Genomic DNA, 21119 nt, shown 5'->3' with positions numbered 1-21119 from the left:
CCGTCTGTGAAGAAGGAAATAGTTTCTGACTTAAATGTTATTTGATTTTATATCTCGGATTTGAAGCAGAGCTTCACTAATTGACTTATACTTAGATTAATTCAAAATTGCAACCATAAATCTGTTTTCGAAAATTTGATTTGTAGCAGAGAGAAATGTATATATTCTGAAAAAAATTCCCGAAATGCGCCTAATTTTTTGAATAGAAGTTAACAATTGCGAGCACTAGGTTCTTCCTTTCCATAACTAGACCTCATCCTGTTATCAACTGAAGGTGTAGTTAGGATTAGGGAAATTCGAATTTAGAGTAACGCCTAACAAGGAATCCAAACCGACAGTACTCGGTGTATTTCAAACAAAAGAACCAAGAAAATCCGACCGAACTAAATTATTATTAAGTCAGCCTCTCAGCAAATTTCGTCTAATTTAATCTAGAAATCGAAAATATTCAGACCAATATTCCTGAAAAAAAACTACGAAAATTTTTTTTAATTCGTGTGATTTTGTGTGTGTGTGTGTGTGGTGTGTTAAAAAAATCTAAACGAAAGCCTAAAACTAAGGCATATTCGACACCCAGTAAAATAGGCAAGATGGAAAACAATTTCTGTCGAAAAATGACTGAAAAAAAAATCTTAAAAAAAATTGTTCTTATTTTTTCCTAAGTTTTTTGAAATTCGGTACTAAAAAACGTCGAAAAACAAATTTTCAGTTTTCATTAAAAGTTTCACGGCTTATCCTTCCTCTATAAACATCCTATTATAAGCCTGCTCGCTCGCTTTTTTCGCTCTAAATTAGACCACTTTTTTCTGCCGATATGATTAAAACTTTTTTCTGCCGATATGATTTCGACCTATTTTTATCGACTTAGTGACCTAGTTTTGAATTATTTCAACGGAAACACATTTTTAATGCTCATCTCTGGATTGCATAAAATGCTAAAATTCCTATAGAATTATAGTTCAAGTTGTTTTTTTTTTCTTTTTTTTTGACTTGATAGGTTTCAGCCTATGTTATTTAAGCCTATTGGCCTCATATTGTATCTTTTGATGAGCCAAACAAAGTTTTTTTGTGTGCGTATCTGTGTTTTGAGGTTGAGGGGGACTTTTATTAGTCATAAATTTTTTTGAAATTTTTTTCCGCCGTTTTTATTTTCATTTTTCTGGGCTCAATAGGTTTCGGGCTTTTCTATATCGGCTTAGTGGGCTCATAATGTTTCATTTGACGAGCAAATAAAGTGTTTTGATTTTGGCCATTTTCATGTTCTTCTTGCGTCAAAATGTTGAACGGAGTCTGATAAAGTATTTTTCTACCTTTTTTTGCCTTATGATTGCTTCTGAGTTGGTCAGACAAGGTACTCTGAATCGCCAATGTTCCAGAATGGGCTCGTGAAAAGGCTGCTTTGACTTGGCTTGATGAAACAGTCACTGTATACTGATAAATAGTTTCGTTTTCAGGCTGTAATGCATAGTAATAATAATTGGCTTAATTTCAACCATGAAATACCGTCTCAGAATATAGGTAACATCAAAGTACAGAACATCATCACTATCAACGCACGAACCCCTAACTTGCTGCCACCGCCTTACACAACAGCCTTGTCCAACGAAAATGTTCAGCCTATGCCATTACAGTCTCAATATCAAAACCATATCGACGAAAGCAAGCGGATACATGGGCCGAAAGTATCTGATTTTGTCGGCAATTCAAGAAAAAGGTCAAATTTACAAAGAAACGCAGAGCTGAGTCTTCCTCCGGAGTTTGGCGATCAGAAGTTATTTCAGAACGGGTTCAAAAGTGACTCTTTTTTGAACTCTTCTAACTATTTCAAGCCAATTTCGTCTAATTTCAGTGACTCAATTTCGCCACCTTGTAATGAAAACAGTCTGAATTCGCCAGCTGAGACTCCGAAACGGGCCAAATTTGTCAATCCGAATGAAGTTAAACTCGAGATACAAAATAACTTTGGTTGTGTGAACGATATCTGCGATAAAGAAAATGAGAATAGAAAGAGTACTTTGGAATGCTCGAAAGACCAAGAGGAATCTAAGGTCACCAAAGGTCATCAGAAGCCGCCTTATTCGTATAGCTATCTGATTGTGTTGGCACTTAAAAACAGTAAAAACGGGTATTTACCTGTAACTGATATCTACAGCTTCGTAAGGTATGTAGATTTTAATTCTTAAGAGCAAGTTTAACGGTTTGATTTAGATGAGCTAATACGGTTAACTTTGTTTCAGACGACATTACCCTTTCTACGAAACGGCAACGGATGTATGGAAGGTAATTTAATTGTGTAGATGAAGATATTTTATATTCGCTGTCGCTGATACAGAAATTTTTACATTTCGAAAAAGTTTGCTTTTCTGTAATCGATTTTTTGTTACCCTTGCGATAAGCAAGGGTATTGCAATTGGGTGCTAGACTTCTTTTCCCGTAAACATTTTTGTTCACAGAGTGGTGATTTTCAATAGGAATGGAAAATATCACTGACATGCTCAATTTCTTGAAATTCAAATAAAATAAAGCTACTATTATTTAAGTAGTAATTAGCTTAAGATTGTTTCAGGCTGTAATTAATTCTTCAAAAAAATTCTCTTTTTTTCGGGTTCGTGGTTTTCGTCCTATTTTCTGTCGGCTCATTTTCCGTTTTTTTAAATGCGTAATTTTTTTTCATTTTTTTTTGTTTTTTTTTCCTGATATTTAAACAGTTTGTTATTTCGGCTTAGTCAATTTATATTGCGCAATTTTGAGGGCAAACTATATTCGTATAGGATTATGTGCTTCAGTAATGGATGGGTCGTAAAAACTTTAAAAACTTCCTGAAGTTTTTTATGACAGTTTTGTTTTCGGCTCAACAGCTTTCGACCCAAAATTTGTCGCCTTTGTTGCCGCTCGGTGAATGGTTTCAATTTTTTACGAGCTGTTTGTGAACTTCATCTTATACAAACATGAAGTTTTTGTAGGTGTAATTTTTCCAACTTTTTCTAGTTTTATTTTTAAGAAATTTTTTTAAATTCCATCTTTTTCTACTAACTACATTGTAGCGCTATGTCTAGGGCGATTCGAATTTTTTCAAGCTAGTTCAATACTGGCTGTTTTGTTCTGCCACAGGTTTTCATCAAAATGAGTTTCAGTTTAAAACAAACATTTGGAGCTTCGGGTGTTGATTTTTTGGCGTTTTGTCATTTTTTTCGATTCGGCCATTTTGTGCAGATCAGCTTCGCCTCTGTATAATTTTGTTGCGCCAAGAAAGGAAATCGCGCATGTCAGGAAAAACAACTTATTTATAATTCACTTATTTATTATAATTCGAATTATCCTTGTGATTTGACTTCAGAATTCCATTCGGCATAATCTGTCTCTGAGCAAGGGCTTCGAGAAGGTGGCCAGATACAACCCAGAGGCTCCCAGCAGCAAGAAGGGATGTCTGTGGGCCATGAACCCAGAAAAGATACACAAGGTGGACGAGGAGTTGGCCAGAATCAGAGCTAAAGACCACCAGCAGATTCTGGACAGCATGCGGTATCCAGGTAATATAGTTTATAAAAGAAATTTTGGGTGTTAAATTGTGCACGCTTTTGGCATAGTTGGAAAGGACGCACTAGTCTAAATTTTCTGCTAAAACATTAATAGCCCGCCGCTCTGACGACTACTATTTTTTCCAAAATAAAATAGATATTTTGATTTTGCTGAAGATGTCGTTTTTGTGCGTGTTCGGGGAAGAACTAAAAGGTAGCCTGACTAAAGGTAGCTATAATATTCCGTATCTGGCGGATGGATAATACGGGTATACTGTCGTCTACTGTTATGCGAGCTGTTCAATTGGTAATGTTATTTAGCACTACTGGCTATCAATTGTATTTAGATTGGATTCATTATTTAGATATGTCTCGAGCGGTAACGACCTATCTTGCTTTAAAGGATGCTGGTTCCGATTCCTAGCTTCTGATATTTCGCAAGTCGATCGGCGCAAGTAAGGGCATGATTGGAATAGTTTATTAAGTTGATCTCTATTCAATTGATTCGTAGCTCGGTATAAATCTCCAATGATTGGTATTAATTACCATCAATGTTTACATAGTTAAATAAATATATTATGCAGCTCTATTTTAACATCAAGGTGAATTATGTAATCTATTCGGTTCAGATGGTTAATTAGAATGAATGACATCATGAAGGGATGATGTCACACAACCTCACAAGAAGAAGTCTTCCCGGGTGGTTGAAGTGTTTCATCAGATACATTTACAATAATTCACATAATAATTTAAGACTGCTTTGATTAAGAATATGTACAAGTATCAATATGGTATGGGTCTATCAAAAGTTATATCGCAATAATTTAATAAACTCATAATATTAGAAGCACAGTTTATTAATTCAATTTATAAAACGAGAGAAGATAAATTATTTTAAACTTAAATGGGAGATAATTTTTAAGCAAGCCACCTTGAGTCGGGGTATGGGAGTTAAAGTGATAGATGATAAGGATAAATTAATGATATCATGATGTATTCAGTTGTCAACTGTAACTAAATTTCCACGGCAAGAACTGTCGTGTGGAGTAGCTGAATAGTTTTGGTCGTCGTTTCGTTTTAATTTTTGATATCGCTGTCTTCGTTCGTTGTTGCCTTTCATTCTTTTTGTGCTCGTTTGATGCTGAAGTCTTTTTGATATGAGGCGGTGTGGTTCCAATCGTTGCCTCATAGATTGTGAATTGATTATCAACAACTTAACAGTGATATGTTTTGTTGATTTCTTCACGATTTCTTTTGAAAATTTTCAACTAGCTTAGCAATTAGTACTTTATATTACTTGCTAAAAGGTTGATATTTCATTTACTGTTCGTTGTCTATTTTTCAGAAGTCTTCTGGTCTTCATCGTATGGGCGTTTTGTGCCTTTATTGGCCTTACTCCCTGAATGAAGGTGATCGACTTTTTTCTTTGAAAAAGTCAAAATTACACATTTCTACGATGTTTTTGCATTGATCGCGATCATCGTATTGTGTGTAGTGTCTGGCTTTTTGTTTTTTTTTCAGTTCTTTTCTTCTACTGTAGCTGCACTTTACTCCTATAGGCTATTCAGACAATTTGCTGGTTCGCCTGAGCAAAATTTGGCGTCAGTTAGAGTAGTTGATAAATTACTTTTTTTTTTTTTTTTTTTCCATTAATTTCGTTTATCTTTTTTTGATATCTTCTTGGCATTCAAGATTCGCGTGTTGTTCTTCAGTATCACTGACAACCTTTTAGGGTTGCCTAACAAGCACATTGGATGTTTGTTGGCTCATTTGAACGCTTTCTTTCTGAATTTCTGCGAAGATATCCCTCGAATTTTATATTTTTTCTTGTTTTGCCTATCATAATACATGGGAATAGTGTAAATTGATGTATTTCTCCAAATTTTGATCTGCTAGTGGATCGACTTCCTGCCTGTTCCTTATTGGTGGTCTAATGATTACTGAGCCCAAAAAATTTCTTTCTTCTCTAGCTAATATTTTTGGGGGGAGCAGAATCTTTTTATTCGTAATGTTTAAACGTTGGCAACAGGTGGATTTTTCGAGATCTCGCGAAGTTGACTTCTCCTAGTGAGCCGACTTCCTGCCTGTTCCTCATTGGTCGTCTAATGATCACTGAGCCCAAAAAAATTGGTTCTTCGTTAGCTAAAATTTTTGGGGGGAGCAGAAACTTTTTATTCGTAATGCTTAAACATGGGCAACAGGTGGATTTTTCGAGATCTCGCGAAGTTGACTTCTCCTAGTGAGCCGACTTCCTGCCTGTTCCTCATTGGTCGTCTAATGATCACTGAGCCCAAAAAAATTGGTTCTTCGTTAGCTAAAATTTTTGGGGGGAGCAGAAACTTTTTATTCGTAATGCTTAAACATGGGCAACAGGTGGATTTTTCGAGATCTCGCGAAGTTGACTTCTCCTAGTGAGCCGACTTCCTGCCTGTTCCTCATTGGTCGTCTAATGATCACTGAGCCCAAAAAAATTGGTTCTTCGTTAGCTAAAATTTTTGGGGGGAGCAGAAACTTTTTATTCGTAATGCTTAAACATGGGCAACAGGTGGATTTTTCGAGATCTCGCGAAGTTGACTTCTCCTAGTGAGCCGACTTCCTGCCTGTTCCTCATTGGTCGTCTAATGATCACTGAGCCCAAAAAAATTGGTTCTTCGTTAGCTAAAATTTTTGGGGGGAGCAGAAACTTTTTATTCGTGATGTTTAAACGTTGGCAACAGGTGGATTTTTCGAGATCTTCATGAAGTTGTGATCTGCTAGTGGACCCACTTCCTGCACGAGTCCTAGTTGGGCCTTGAAGGTATTCCACGGGTTCAAAGCGGTTGCATTACTTATATTTCGACTTGGGTGTCAGTTTTTCAGAAAAGCTCAACTTGAGGAAATGAGAGTTTTCTCGAAATTTTATACTTTTTCTGTTTTATTTTGGTTTTTTCGTGACTTCAATTGTATCGATTGGGTGGTTTTGGAGCTTACATTGTTAAGAATGCATGCATGAACGTTACTAGCTGATATCGTGATTTTTCGTCACACATAAATAAAGATTTTGATGTTCGTTTTTTCGAAAATGTCGCAAATTAGGCTGAAAACTCTGCTTTCTTTCAATTTGTCGAGTCCACATCCGATTTTCGGCATGGCTATAGCGTTTATTCCCTTCTGCAGTAGCTGCTGCTTCATGCAGTTGAGGCTTCTTGACAAATCGTAGTATGTTGGCTTGTCAAAAAATTGTGGTTTTGTGACTAAATTGAAAATTGACTTGTTTTCCCAAGGCAAAGAAACTGAAACTGATGATCCAACTATCGGTGTTTCAATGCTTTTTAGGGTTGGTTTGATGCATGGGTAGGCGCTGATGATCTGCTGTGCTACTCCTTTTGCCATTTGAAAGTCACTTGAGACGCAGTGAGCTATAGAGCCAGGGAACTGTAGGACATCACCTGATCCCACAAAGATATTTGGTTCATATATTGCATTTACCGAGTCTTTGCTGCTTCCAGGTCCATCTTTTTGTTTAGTGAATTGTTTCGCTCGTTTAACGCTGTCCATAATAATGTTCCTTTTCGAATCCCGTGAAGGAAAGTCTTCATTCGCCGCCTCCGCTTTCTTTCGTATGTTTGCTTTATTGTCCTTTTGCGTTGATCGTGGAATGAATGTAACTGGGGCCACTTCGTGTCCGTCAACGGTTCGGAGTCCATACTTTCGCGGTTGTTTTGGGCGGCTGGGTATTGGGTGATATCGAACATCATTACTAAACCGAATTTGGGCGTGAATTCGGTCTCTAGCTTCAGCTGCTGCTTTTCGTCTGACAACTGGCTGTGGTTCGCGAAACAATTCGTCGAGGTTGTATCCCTCAGGATCAGAGTTGTTGCTGGTTAATCTGTCAGTGACCTGTTCATCAATGATATCCATTGGTGGCGCTGCTGGTAGTTCAGCGAGTGGTAATTCATGCACATGTACTGCTCCTGGGATTGGGGGTGGATCCGGCGGTGGTGGTATTACTGGTACTGGGACCGGTAATGGTACCACTATTGGTGCTGCTGGAATTGGCATCGGTGCAGGTGCTGCTGCAACTGCTGGCGCTCCAAAGGGCACTGATAGTCTGATTCTAGCTGGTGCGGCTGGTTGATCGGTTTCGTCAGGATTATCAGGTTGGATCTCATCTAAGAGTTTCGGCAAGTTTTCGTCGAAAAGTCCTGGTTCGCTTCGGTATTTTCCGAGTGAAGGATCCGTTTGAAACTTCGTTGGATCTATTGGATTGAGATCTTCTGGTTGATGCTGTGGATCAACTGGTCTGAGACGAATTCGGTGCACACATTGGGTGTAGTTAGTTCCAACTTTCCGAATTATATAGTTCGAATTTGTTAACACTTTCTCAACTCTGTACAGGGGTATCCAGACTTGCATTGATTTGCTTCCAAAGTCTGACTGTGTAGTCAGCAGAGGATTTAGTAGTAAACAAAATGATTCGACTGTGAGAGGCTGCGCAAGTGCCTTTTGATCGTAATATCCTCGATACTTGTGGTACGAAGAAATCAAGTTCTTTTTTGTTTCTTTGAACTTTTCTAGCATCGCGTCTTGCATTGCCGTAACGAAGTCTGATTCTGCTGTTACTGATTCCATTGCTTTCGTCGAAAAGCGAAGATCAAGTGGTTTTGTTGGTTCTCTTCCATGAAAAATGGAGCTAGGGCAGCATCCAATTGATGAAGAGTACGACGTATTGTGAATGAATGTTGCCAATGGGACATATTTGTGCCAGTCTGACCATTGTTCATTAGTATTCAGCTTCAAGATCCTTTTTAGAGGTCCATGAGATCGCTCGACAAGACCAATTGATTGTGGATGTTTCAGCGTTGCGTGGTTGATTTGAACTTCTAATAGAGTTGTCAATTCATGCATTAGTTCTGACGTGAATGTCGTTCCGAGATCTGCTATGATCTTTTTCGGTATGTAGCTGTGCATGAAAAATATTTTCGTGAGTTCCCTTGCTACTGTATCAGCGCTAGCGTTTGTCAATGGTGCTGCAAACAAGTATTTCGAGAAGACATCGATTCCAGTTAATACAAATTTGTACACTGGTGACTTCAGTGGTCCAACGATATCGATTTGCATCATGTCTCCAGGAAAACATTGCAATGACGAGATTGGTTGCAATGGCGGAATTTGATATTTTGCAGATGCTCTTTTGAGTTGCAAGCATGTTAAGCAATTTTTGATTGTGTTAGTTAAAAATTCGGTGAATCCTGGAAGGTAGAATCGTTTTCTGAACTCTTCTGTGGTCCTTGTCATTCCCAGATGTCCACCGGTTCGCGAGTTGTGTAGTCGGTACACGACCTCGTTCCAAAGATGTTTTGGTAGGCAGTATTGCTTATGTTTTACGTGTCCCGTGTCATCGTAGAAGTTTCGATACAGTACTTCGTCGTCGATTATCAGTCTATTGAATTGTTTAGCATATTTTTTCTTGCGGCTATTTTCGTATGTCAGATTGGGAACTTGTTCGTTTCGTTTCCAATCCTTAACTTCTACTATATCATTATCTTTGTCTTGTTCATTTTTCAAGTCGAGTACTTCGTGACTCATATTCAGGTCACTGAAAACATCAGCAGGATCAGGGTGTTGTACTGCTGCGATGATTGGTCTCGTTATTCGGACAAAGTTTTGTGGTTGAATGGTTGCACTAGCTTCCTGTGAGCTTAGCTCTCTCATGACGTTTTCATACAGTCCGAGTTCAAGCAGTTGTGCTCTGAGGTTGTCGTCGATCTTCTTCTTTTCAGGAAATGCATCATCCATTGAGTGGATCAGGTTGAGAGATGCATCCGGTAGTTTCGCTGTCGTGTCGATTTGTATCTCACGCACTGGTATTTTGTCCGTCAATTTCAGTGACAATGAAGCTGATGGGTCAGTTTGCATTCGTGACAAAAAATCTGCTGCATAGTTTGCTTTTCCAGGTATATGAGCGATAATGATGTTGAATGACATGACGCGGTCCAAGAAATTCCAAACCGAGGGTGGAATAGTCTTCGCTTGGAAAAATTGTGTTAAGCTTCGATTGTCAGTCAGTATTATCACTGGTTTTGATGATCCCCAGATGAAATGATAAAAATGATCGAGGGCAAAATATAGTGCTAAGAACTCTTTATAGTAGATGGAGAACTTCAGTTGTGCTGTGTTGAAGAGTCTTGAACCAAATGACACTGGTGCATACGTTTTCATTTCACCTTTGTTGTCAGTTTTCACATAGTCTTCAACCATTAGCACGAAACCTGTTCCATGATAGCTTGCATCACATAGTATTACATATTGTAATCCTGGTTTTGGTAAGCGGAGCGTTATGTCCGTTGCCTGAATTAGATCATGTTTTAGCACTTCGAGACTTTTCTGATGCTCTTCATTTGTTTGAAATGCTATATCTTTTCTGAGTAGGCGATAGAAAGGTATCAGTTTTTCACCTAAGCTTGGCATATAATTCCGGAAGAATTGAACAAATCCGATTAGTCTTTTAACTTGTTTTACAGTTTGCGGCATTTTAATTTTCTTAAGGAACGTCGAAATTTTCTCTTGTTCAGGTGATATTCCTGCTGGTGTAATTATATTACCAAGGAATTTCATTCGTTGTGTTCCTATTTCACATTTGTTCGGTGATAATTTTAATCCCGATTTCCTTACACATTCGAAAATTTTTGAGAGGGTCGGTATTAGTTCATCAAAATTATTCACTGCACTTCCTATGTCATCCATGAACTGTGTACATAAGTCGGCTGCTAAGCATGGGTCAAGATAGTGCCGTATGAATGAACTAAAGCCCGTGACTGATTTGCTTAGACCTTGAGCTAGGCATTTGTATGCATAAGTTCGTGAACCGAAATTAAATGCCAAAAGTTGGACTGAAAGGTCATCTGCCATTTGCACACAGTGGTATGCTTGCGAACAATCAAGTTTGGTAAACAAGCTCTTTCCTGCGAAGTGGTTTGATGCATCTGTCATGTTTGAGATCGGAAAGTTGCTGTTGATATAGTCATTCTTCAGTGAATGATTTATTCTTCTGAGGTCAATCAACATCCGCAATTTACCAGATGGTTTTCGATGTGCAAACAATGGACTGCTATATTTTGAATGTGACAATGTTGTTATAAGTCCATAATAGTGCATTAGGGCAAGTTCCACTGTCAATTCTTGTCGCAAATGTATCGGCGTAGGTGGGCCTTGTGTGTACAAAGGTCGTGTGTGTTCCGGTTTCAGTTTGATTTTGAGGTCGGAATTGTAACCAACATCAAATCTATGTTTGGCGAAGATGTCCGAAAATTCAACAAGCAAATCTTCTACTTTTGACCTTTGGTCATGTGTCAATACCGAGTTCTCCCACTTAAAATTCTTGATAAATGTCAATCGATCTTGAAAGTTCATTTTTGGTTCAATTTTTTCAAGACCTTGAAAATGAAGAATTTGGTCGTAAATGTCACGTTGGATTTGTGGAAGTAATACAGGGTTTTGACATGTTTCAGGAGTAGGAAACCAAAATTTTTCATACTCAGGTTGACGTTGCTGTTGAGACTGCTGATTATCACAATGTTGCTGAATTAGCTCGTTAATGCCCATTTCAATATCGTCTGGATTATTCATTTTTGCAAAAGCAAGCATTTCTGCATCAATTGGTATTAGATTTTCTGCTTCAGTTAGAGTCAGAATTGAAAATTTTCCAATTTCGGTTTTGAAAGGCAATGTAACATGATGATCAGTGATGTTAAAGGCTGTGATGTATAGCAGGTTATTTGTCAGAACTTCACTAATTGAGGAAGTGAATGCAATTTCGCAATTTTCTTCAAATTCTTTCGATGGCATTACGATTCCGGTTGTTTTTGCCATGTCCCGGCATGCGTCCTTTAAATGACATTCCACCAGAATGGTTTGATGCGGAGCTATTGTTTGACGTTTTGTTAGAATTAACGGGAATTTTTTCACTCGATTAATTCTTCTAGGCTCGTTTGGAGGTTTTATTTCGTTGATTTGCAGAGTCAAATCTGGGAAATGAAGTAAATTATACTTGGCACAGATATGAATGTGGTGTTTTTTGTAGAAAGGGTTTCCTAGAATTATTGAGTTGGCTGCATGTAGAACGAGAAAAGATTCTACAAATGTCATGTCTGCCAATTTAAATTCCAGTGTTACTTCTGTTTCAATTGGCACGAGTTGTCCTCCTGCCATTCTTACTCTCTTAAGTTTTGATTCACTTATTTTAAGAGGGCGGTATAAAGATTTTTCATCTTTTAAGTCGTCAAATGTCTGTTTTGAGATGACATTTGCGCAGGCTCCTGTATCAACCAGGGCTCTTCTTTGTAATCCCGATGAGAATCGTAATTTTGTGTACGTCAAAACTGTTCCTTCCGCAGGAATTACTGCGTAAAGGTTGATTATCTCATCAGGTGGAATTGACGGTTTTGATGATTTAGATGATTGAAATGATTTGGGGGACTGACTCGGTGGCTTGATTAGTTTTTTGGCTGATTCTGAAACGGAAATGATTGACCGTGTCCTTGTGGTTTTTGTCTCCACCAGCATTGGCTTGCCGTATGGTTGAATTTACCACAAATGTCACAGAATTTGGCTGATGCTCGAACCATTGGTTCGAAAGATCCAGATGGAAGTTGAATGTCAGCTTGCGCTGTCTGAGTTCCATTGAATTGATGTTGTTGTGGTTGCAGGTAGTTCGCGTTTTGCTGTACCTGTGCTGGTTGAATCTGCACCATCGACTGATTTTGCTGCATATTTGGGTACTGTTGGTATTGATACCATGGTGGATATTGCTGAGGTGCAATTGGTCCCATATTTTGGAAATTAGTCTGATTATTGTTAAATCCAAAATGATTTTGCCAGTTAGATCTGTTTTTTCCTTTCCTGCCACTTTGCTGCTGTCCAGGCCAATTATTTTGGTTTTGGTTACCACTGCACTGACTGTTTTGGTTTGCGTTGTTCTTGTTTTGATGAGAAGGCGGATTCAATTGTTTCTTTGACTGCTCAGTTATTTGTGATCTCATTTCGTTGATCTGCTTCTCAATTTGTTCCTGATTTGTGGACAATTTTGTGAGAGCACTGATCAAATTTTCTGAGACTCTGTCGTTTACTTCATTAAATCCGTCTTCTGGGTAGTCTTCGTTTCGGCAAACTTCTCGGATCATGATCTGCTTCTTCGTCAAATTACACAATTCTTGGACAGTAGTTGCTTGTGGTTGCTCCATCAATTTTGATCGCAGCCAGTTTGGCATTCCTTTTATGAACAATCGTTTAATTTGTTCATTGCGATTGTCATTTACTGCATCTATTCTTTCTTGTCGTTGTGCAGTTTCTCGGTGAAATCGCGCTGTGTCTGCTACTAATGGTGCTCCGTTTAATGCAACATCGATTGGGTCGACAGCTGGCAAATCTGGGGTTGGGTACGCTCGTTGCGCTTTATTTGTCAAGTTCACCAAGAAGTTCTCGGGTGAATCGATTTTAGGATCGTAACGTAGCTGTTCTAATTTCAGTACATGGATTTCTTGAAGCTGGGGATTGCAGAAATGATCCCTTAGGGCGCCAAGACTATTCTCTACGTTCGCTCGAATTGCTGCTGGCAGCGTTTGGTAGAATCGTAGTGCCGCTTCTCGTAGGTGTAGTTGCAAGAAGTTCGCTTGCTGACCAGGAGCGATTCCCGCAACTCCGATGTATCCTCGGAACAATTGCTCGAATTGCTGGAAGTCTTCTTTGTCCGTTCCACCGTATGGTGCGACCGAAATTTGCGCGTGTGCCATCTTATTACAGTTGAATGATTATCAGATTTGTGATACAGTTAATGATTGAGCACAGCACTTAGTCGATTTAAGGGGGGCACAAGAAAATTTTGCTAGACTTTCCTTATTTTGGATTATTGAACCTTTATGCATCTATTGCTTTTCTGATTTTGGTTATTCTTTCCATCAGGGTTTGCTAATATTTCCGTTACTTCGCTTTTTTTGGTTGGGGAACTTATTAGTTACAATATCAATTTACTGCAAGTGAGTTTTGAGTTTGTTTTTAACTAACTGTTTTGACGTTGGAAACCTTTCATCTACTTCCTTTTCTGCCTCTTCAGTAGCTCACTTGACATACCATCTGACAGAAGTAGAGAAGCTGTAGGTCACAATCCACATGTCTGCTTGTAGATTGGAAAAAGTTGTCAGCTCAGGAGATGTTGAAAAGTTGTGGTTGTCTTCTTTTTTCTCCCTGTCTGTCAGTTGTTCACTGGGTTTTGCTCTGCTGCCAACATCTGAGCATTGCTGTGCTGATCAAGATGTTTTTTTTTTTCTGCTTCAGCAAAGTAGTGTTGTCACTTTCTGCTCAAATTATGATGTTTGGAATCGCCGATGACTGTTTTGAATCCAGAAGTTGAAATTCCCGCGAAAGTCACCATATAATATTCCGTATCTGGCGGATGGATAATACGGGTATACTGTCGTCTACTGTTATGCGAGCTGTTCAATTGGTAATGTTATTTAGCACTACTGGCTATCAATTGTATTTAGATTGGATTCATTATTTAGATATGTCTCGAGCGGTAACGACCTATCTTGCTTTAAAGGATGCTGGTTCCGATTCCTAGCTTCTGATATTTCGCAAGTCGATCGGCGCAAGTAAGGGCATGATTGGAATAGTTTATTAAGTTGATCTCTATTCAATTGATTCGTAGCTCGGTATAAATCTCCAATGATTGGTATTAATTACCATCAATGTTTACATAGTTAAATAAATATATTATGCAGCTCTATTTTAACATCAAGGTGAATTATGTAATCTATTCGGTTCAGATGGTTAATTAGAATGAATGACATCATGAAGGGATGATGTCACAGTAGCTTACAAATTTTTTAAACAATTTTCACTTGCTCGAGACGAATCAATATGAATCTTTACTCTAAATTCATCTGAAAGAAAATAATGCGAGCCTTTTTTTCTCAACCTTGAGAAAATCTTTTTTTGGAAGGTTCCAAATATCGCTAAAAGCATGCTTAAGAGGGCTTTGATATAAAACAATCACGTGAACCGTGTTTATGACGCGTGTTTATGGGAACTTGATTTCGCCTAGACAAAAAATAGTAATTTTCAGAGGTCTGAACAAACATCCATAATAGTTGTAGATAAATATTGAGTCTCCCTCGCTCCCCATAACTGCTTACATTCAATTCAAAACGGAAACTCTCAATCATCATTGATTTTCAATTTTTGGAAATATCTAACTGCAATGTTTTACATAATGGTGTCAACAATTTCATTATAAAGGTATAAATATATTCAAGGAATTTGATGTTTTAAGAGTCATGAACGTAATGAATACTCTTATAGAGGTCTTGGTGAGTTTTTTTAAGTTCACTCGTTTCCCTTGTCGAAAGGAAGGCAAACTCCAATGTCAAACAGTGAAAGTGTAAATTTCACGAAAAACATGATCGACTTCAAGTTTCGAAACTGGAATTTAATTTTCAGTTTTACCAGCGGAATTAAAAATTGTTTATTGATCCAGTTTTCTCCAATTGAGTTATTTTTTATCAAAAAAGTGTCACTCATAAGTTAATATTGAAATTCAAAGCGCTTCAAGGGCATCTATTTTTTTTTAAATTCGAAAGTTATCAAAAAACTTGTTTTTTTTTGCGTTCATGACTCTTTTTCCAACTGTCGGTTGACTATGTTTTCAAATTGTGTTGTGTTTCAGACAGACTGGACGTGATAGAGAGCGGCTGTCATGGCTTCGGAGGAGTAGTGGACTCTTTCAAGGCACAGTATGGCATGTCCCAATTCACCCCGTATGTCAGAATGTACATCAAGGAGTCTCTTCTTAGGGAGCCATGTATACAGCTGGACAACGAACACTGGGTTAGTGCTCACTTGAGATCTTAAATATCTAAATTCTAAGCAGGAAGTAAGTCAGTCGTTGGTTTCCTTGATTCAGTTAGAAAAATGAAAATATTCTATTATGGGGTGTACGGTGTCTTTTTGTTGATCGGGGGATGGAGAGAGTGATAAAGGCGGTTGCGCACCCCACCAGCCTCCTGTCTTCAGACTTTATGACACCAATTTTTGGCCGAACGATTCGGTTTGATAGACCGACGTAGTTTAGAGTGGGAGAGCGCGTGCAGAAAAAAATTAAATTCCAAATACAATAAAATGAAATGCTTGCTGGGAAAGCAGGGTATTGTGGCTTCTAAGTTTATCCGGCTTGAAAACTTTTGAGAATCTGCTTTAGCTTATCAGATTGTTTGAAGTTCTTTTTAAGAGTAATGAACGTAGTGAGTACTTTTATATAGGTCTTGCTGATTTTTTTTGTTCTTAAAAGTCTTAAGTTCAATGCATTTCTATTGTTAAAAGGAAGGCAAACTCCACTATCGAACGGCAAAAGTGTTAAAGGTCACGAAAAACGTGATAGATTTCTAATTTCGAAAATGCAAATTAATTATCAGATATCCCAGTGAAATAAAAGTTTTGCCTATTGATCCAGTTTTCTCAAATTGGGTTAACTTTAACAAAAAAGTGTCCATCATACATTGTTCTACAAATTCAAAGAGCTTTAAGGCCATCTATTTTTTCTTCGAAATTCAAAAATTGAAGATTTTTGGGGAAAAAACAAGTCAGTTTTTGTTTCAGTTTCATTGCGTTCATCATTTTTTTCCAACTGTCAGTTGAATATGTTTTTTTTTTTCAAATCAACAGATCCGTACTAACTAATTACTCTTTAATTCTAGTTTTTCCTGACATTGGACCGAACGAGAAGGGTGATAAAAATAGTATATATATTTACTAGTATTCAAGATAGTTTGCCGTTGCCGTGCATATAGTCCGCATATTTGTTATATCTATAGTCCGCAATTTATGTTTTAGGAAGCTGTTACTCTGCCTGAAAATCCAGTATCAATCAACGGAATGTATGTGTCGAATGTCAATCATCCGCCGCCATACCACTCGAACATCGCCCGGGAACCTCCCGTAGTCCAACAACGCAATCTTCCTCCGTCTTACACGCATCCACTTAACCTAGCGTCACATCCAGCGATGATGTCCAGCCAACAGCACGATTATCACGCATTCGATTCCAACTACGGCGCTGTTCCACCTAACGTGCTGAAGTCAAGACAGAATAATTCCAAAAACGGTGCTGCCAAACTGAACTTTCCAAACGTGTCGATGTATTCTAGCGTAGCTCCAGCTGTTCATCGTATTGAAAGCAATATAAGTCTTCCGGCTCATTTTTGGTCACCGACACAACAGCAAAGCTCAATAAATACAAGTATGAGTCCCTTCAATGACTTAACACCAAGGTCAAATGTTATGGGATCAGCAAGTTACTTCAGTGAAGGACCTATTATTAACTTCACTTATGGCAACATGTATGCAAATCAGAACGGATCCCACAGCAACTCACAGCTTGTTGTGAATCGCCAGGAAGGATCGTCGCCTTTCCTGGACTCTGTCGCTGGTCTCCCGATAGCTACAGGTTGCACACCCTACGGGAGTCCGTCGGTAGATCCGACAACTTTCGTCACGCCTTCGACCCACCAAATCATCAGTCGCTTAGGGTCCGGGTCAGGTGATTTTGTCTCGCCTTACAACTCAAATTCAATCAGTGGAAACTTTAGCAACCTAGACGGCGGTGAAATTTTGAACTATAATGATAGTCTGTTTGAAAATCTGAATACAGGATGTTATAGTGTGCAGTATTAGCCAGTAGCTGAGCTCTCGTTTGTTACAGTAAATTAAAAACTTAAGTTTAACTTCTTGAGGTGTTAATCTTTTCCGTGCTTCATTGATGTGCCTTCGATGTTTTGAACATCACCTGGTTTGTTTTAATTTCAGGCCTTTTTTCTGTGCTTTGTTTTGATGCTAAGATTTGTTTTGTATTTTTTGTGGCCTCTACTTGCAGTAGATAGCAACCTTAAATGACCCAGAGCTTCTCAACACGGCCGAAGTAAGGTTTCAGTGACAGCCTATTTAAAGTATTTTTTATTTAAGGTCTCTGTCGATTATTTAGACCTCAATATCGTATTTATGTCCTCTATATGATGTCTTTGTCAAATCTAGGTTAGACTCTCTCTTCCTTATTGTAAGTTAATTGTCTTAGTCATCTCTCTTATGTAATATTATTAGTGCTTAATTGACCTTTGAAAAATTGACATCGCTAGTTTGTTAATTAGTTACCTTTTTCTCGGTGACCGAGAATCTAGTGTTTCCAGCTAGCTTTAATACTTGTGCAGTCTTATGCGTTGTTCTCGTAATCTTGTTTATTAGATGCATTTTCAATTTGAAATCTATTTATAATTGAAAATTTCATGAGTGACTTGTTTTTTTTTTGGTATATTTATCTCCAAAATTACTGGACGCTTGCGAGAAAACGCATTTGTGCAGTTTTCAGGCTCTAAAAAAGAATTTGGAGTCTAGGAGTTATTTTTTTTCTGCCTAAATCAATTAAATCAAAAAACGTAGTGTATTAAGGGTATTGTTCGACTTTTTTCCGTAAACATTTTTGTCCACAGAATCATCTGGACGTCTGTACTCATCTCTACCTTGTTTCATAATGTATTCAAGTTTCTAAGCGTTTCCGGCCCACTTAGCCTAGAGGTAACTAATGTGCCTGAGACGCAAAAGTCCTGGGTTCGAATCTGACCATGACCTGTTTTTTTTCTGTTTCAAATAAAATTTTCGGTCAATTATTTGTCTGCTTATCTGTTGTCGGCCTAGTTGTCATATCTTGAAATTATTTTTTTCTGCGCACATTTTTTTATGCTGTTTTTAGTGTTTGAGTTACGCCTATAGTTTGTAATTTTACTTACGGTGACTTCGTATTTCCTTTGTTTTTTTTGTTTCGCCAAAAAAATTCCTCGGCCCAAATTATATTATTTCGGCCTATTTTTCATCGGTTTCATGACCTAATTTTGGGCCGTTTCGAGATTAACACAATTTTAACACTCCCCTCTACACTGTTCAAGTTGTTTGTATGTTCACCAATCTGTTTGTTGAAATTTCATGCTTTTCGTTTTCGAGAATTTAAAAAAAATTTGTAAAGTTTTAGTTTTTCTCAGACATTTCTGCTGCTTTTCAAAAAAAGGGCTATCAAGTGAAAGACTGCTTACTTCCCTGTGCGCCTACATACTGCCCTTGAGTCTTTTTTTACTCATCTGTCTACAACCTTCGAAGTGAGGGATTGTTTGCCAGCTATTTTTGATTTTTTTTCGCTTTCTCGGAAACTACGCCTCTCAAATATGAGTTTTTGGCTTCAATGAATAGAAATGTTTTGAAGAGCTCTTCTGCATACGTGGCTACGCCCATTTTTTACACATAAAGTTATGGCTTTCGGAATAGTCAAACTTTTGACCGTTTTATGAATTTTTTCGGCTTTTCTCGAAAATTATCGTCATACTTCTGATATTGTGGGTTCAATGTGATAACGTAGTGGTAAGCTCCTCTGCTTTAGCGGAAAATAACAAAAAGTTGCACACAAGAAGTTATCGCCCTCTGAAAAGTCAAATTTTTGATTATTTGACCGTTTTTTTGAAACTTTTTGAATATTCTCGAACACTACCCCGCCATATCTGACATTTTGGATTCAATTCTCAGAACGGTTTGTGGGAAGCTCATTTGCTTATGCCACTACGCCCATATTTTTTTACACCAAAAGTTTTGGTATTTTGATTTTTTTGTTTCTTGAAAGCTTATGACTTCTCTCGAAAACTACCGTCCCAAATCTGACATTTAGGGTTCAATTCTCAGAACGGTTTGTGGGAAGCTCATTTGCTTATGCAACTACGCCCAATTTTTTCGACACTAAAAGTTTTGGCATTTTGATTTTTTGTTTCTTGAAAGCTTATGACTTCTCTCGAAAACTACCGCCCCAAATCTGAGATTTTGGGTTCAATTGAAATTAATGGTTGAGTGAATCCCTTCTGCACTCCCACATTCAATTTTTGATTATTCGACCGTTTTTTGACTTTTCTCGCTAACTATCCTGCCAAATCTGATATCGTACGTTTAATCGAAGCAACAGGTTGATGAAAGTCTACCTTTTTAACTGGCTATTCCCAGTTTCTTTAAGAAAATAGTTATGGCGCTTAAACAAGTCGAACTTGTGAAACTTTGACAGTTTTTTGGAAACTTATTGACTCTAAGCGAAAACTACCGGGCCAATTTTCAGATTGTGTTCAATCGAGAAACCCGGCTTTGAGAATCTGACCTGCTTAAGCGGCCATAACTTGCTCTTGGCAGAAAAACGTTATGAATTTTGGAAAGTCTTTTGAACGTTTTTTAGAAGTTATGACCATATTTTAGAAACTTTTAGAATTGTCTTAAAATTTACCCAATCAAATCTGAGATTAAAAGTTCCATAGAAAAAAAGGTTTCCGATATTTGTTCATGCAGAAGCTGCGACTCCTTAATTTTTTGTTAGAGAAAAATTATCTCTTTGAGAACATGGGTTATCTTAAATTTTCTTACTCTTCTCACTTATTTTAGTAGAGACACAACTTTACCTAGTTGTTGTCTACTAAAATAATTGAGAAGAGTAAGAAATTTTAAGGCAAAGTCCAATTTTTGAAATCATACTTTTCGTGCCGCATCAGTATAGCAAATTCGTTCAATATCAAACACGTGTACCTCCAGCTTTAGTTGGGCCTCCAGTTTTTTTTAATCGAGGCATATGAAAATTTGGGTTTACATAGTTTTTTCAATGTCTAATTTTTTTTTGCTTGTGTTGTATCGCAAGTGGTGCGAAGCAACTGGAACATACCTTTTCAAGTTAACAGATTCAGTGCTTAAGTTAGTGGGTTGGTTTATAATCAGTGAATGCTTCTGCGCATTTTGGCAAATTGTTTCTGCGCATCCTTGTTGCAGAGAACCGATTTCAAATAGCGTTGCATCAGGTTTTATTCTGAAGTTGATTTTTGTATTTTCTATTATTATCCATTTTTTCTTTGTTAGCGAAGTGAAGTTCTACAGCTGTGTGTTGTTTTTAATCTAAAGGCGCTTCTGCGAGCATAATGAATGGAAAGGGCTCAATACCTGCGGTATGTAAACCCTCTTCTGCTTAACATCCTTACTAGTTCGCTGGCTTTATTTTAATGGATATTGTATTGCTAGATTTTCTAGAAGTAATCAACGAAGCAATTGTTCAGTTTTTAGTGTTTAAGTACAAACTTTCTTTTTTCTAGCATAACTCGCAAATAAAAGTGTTCACTTTGGTGGCACTTTTGCTATAATCACGATCTGTAGTCTTGGAAATTTCATAGCATCTGTTCTCTGTTTTTTGTGGCTAGTGTTTGTGATTAATTGAGCGTCCGTGTCTGAGTGGTCAGTGCGTGGTACTCAAAATCTCACGGTCGGAGATCGAATCCGATGCATAGCTGAAGTTTCACTAATTCGAGGCTTATTTATATTTTTTCCTTTTGCACTTTATAGGCTGCTTTTTTCGTGTTCTGGCGTCCCCTCTGTGTCACACTTGCGATAGCAAATGTTTCAAATGGGAACTAGACTTTTTCTGTAAATAACTTAATTCACAGGACTCATCTCCTGGCCCCTTCTGCTGTAAAAGCTGCAAAAGATATTTTTGAGCATGTTAGCTTTTTAAATTTC

General features: G+C 37.8%; 2 protein-coding genes across 2 annotated transcripts in view; both read left to right on the top strand.

Moving 5' to 3' along the window:
• The window catches only part of LOC134842784 (disks large homolog 4-like), a 574432-nt gene that overhangs the window by 152804 nt on the left and 400509 nt on the right, over positions 1–21119 (top strand). The window lies entirely within an intron of this gene.
• On the top strand, positions 1459–17835 carry LOC134842811 (uncharacterized). Its single transcript, XM_063859296.1, has 5 exons — positions 1459–2161; positions 2238–2280; positions 3338–3530; positions 15220–15380; positions 16383–17835. Exons 1-5 carry the CDS (start codon positions 1461–1463, stop codon positions 17220–17222), a joined length of 1938 nt encoding a protein of 645 aa, XP_063715366.1. The 5' UTR covers positions 1459–1460; the 3' UTR covers positions 17223–17835.

This window comes from Symsagittifera roscoffensis, chromosome 3 (genome assembly GCF_963678635.1).
Source record: "Symsagittifera roscoffensis chromosome 3, txSymRosc1.1, whole genome shotgun sequence".
Classification (NCBI taxonomy): domain Eukaryota; kingdom Metazoa; phylum Xenacoelomorpha; order Acoela; family Convolutidae; genus Symsagittifera; species Symsagittifera roscoffensis.
The sequence above is the reverse complement of the archived record's forward strand: the minus strand, read 5'-3'. Positions and strand labels throughout refer to the sequence as shown.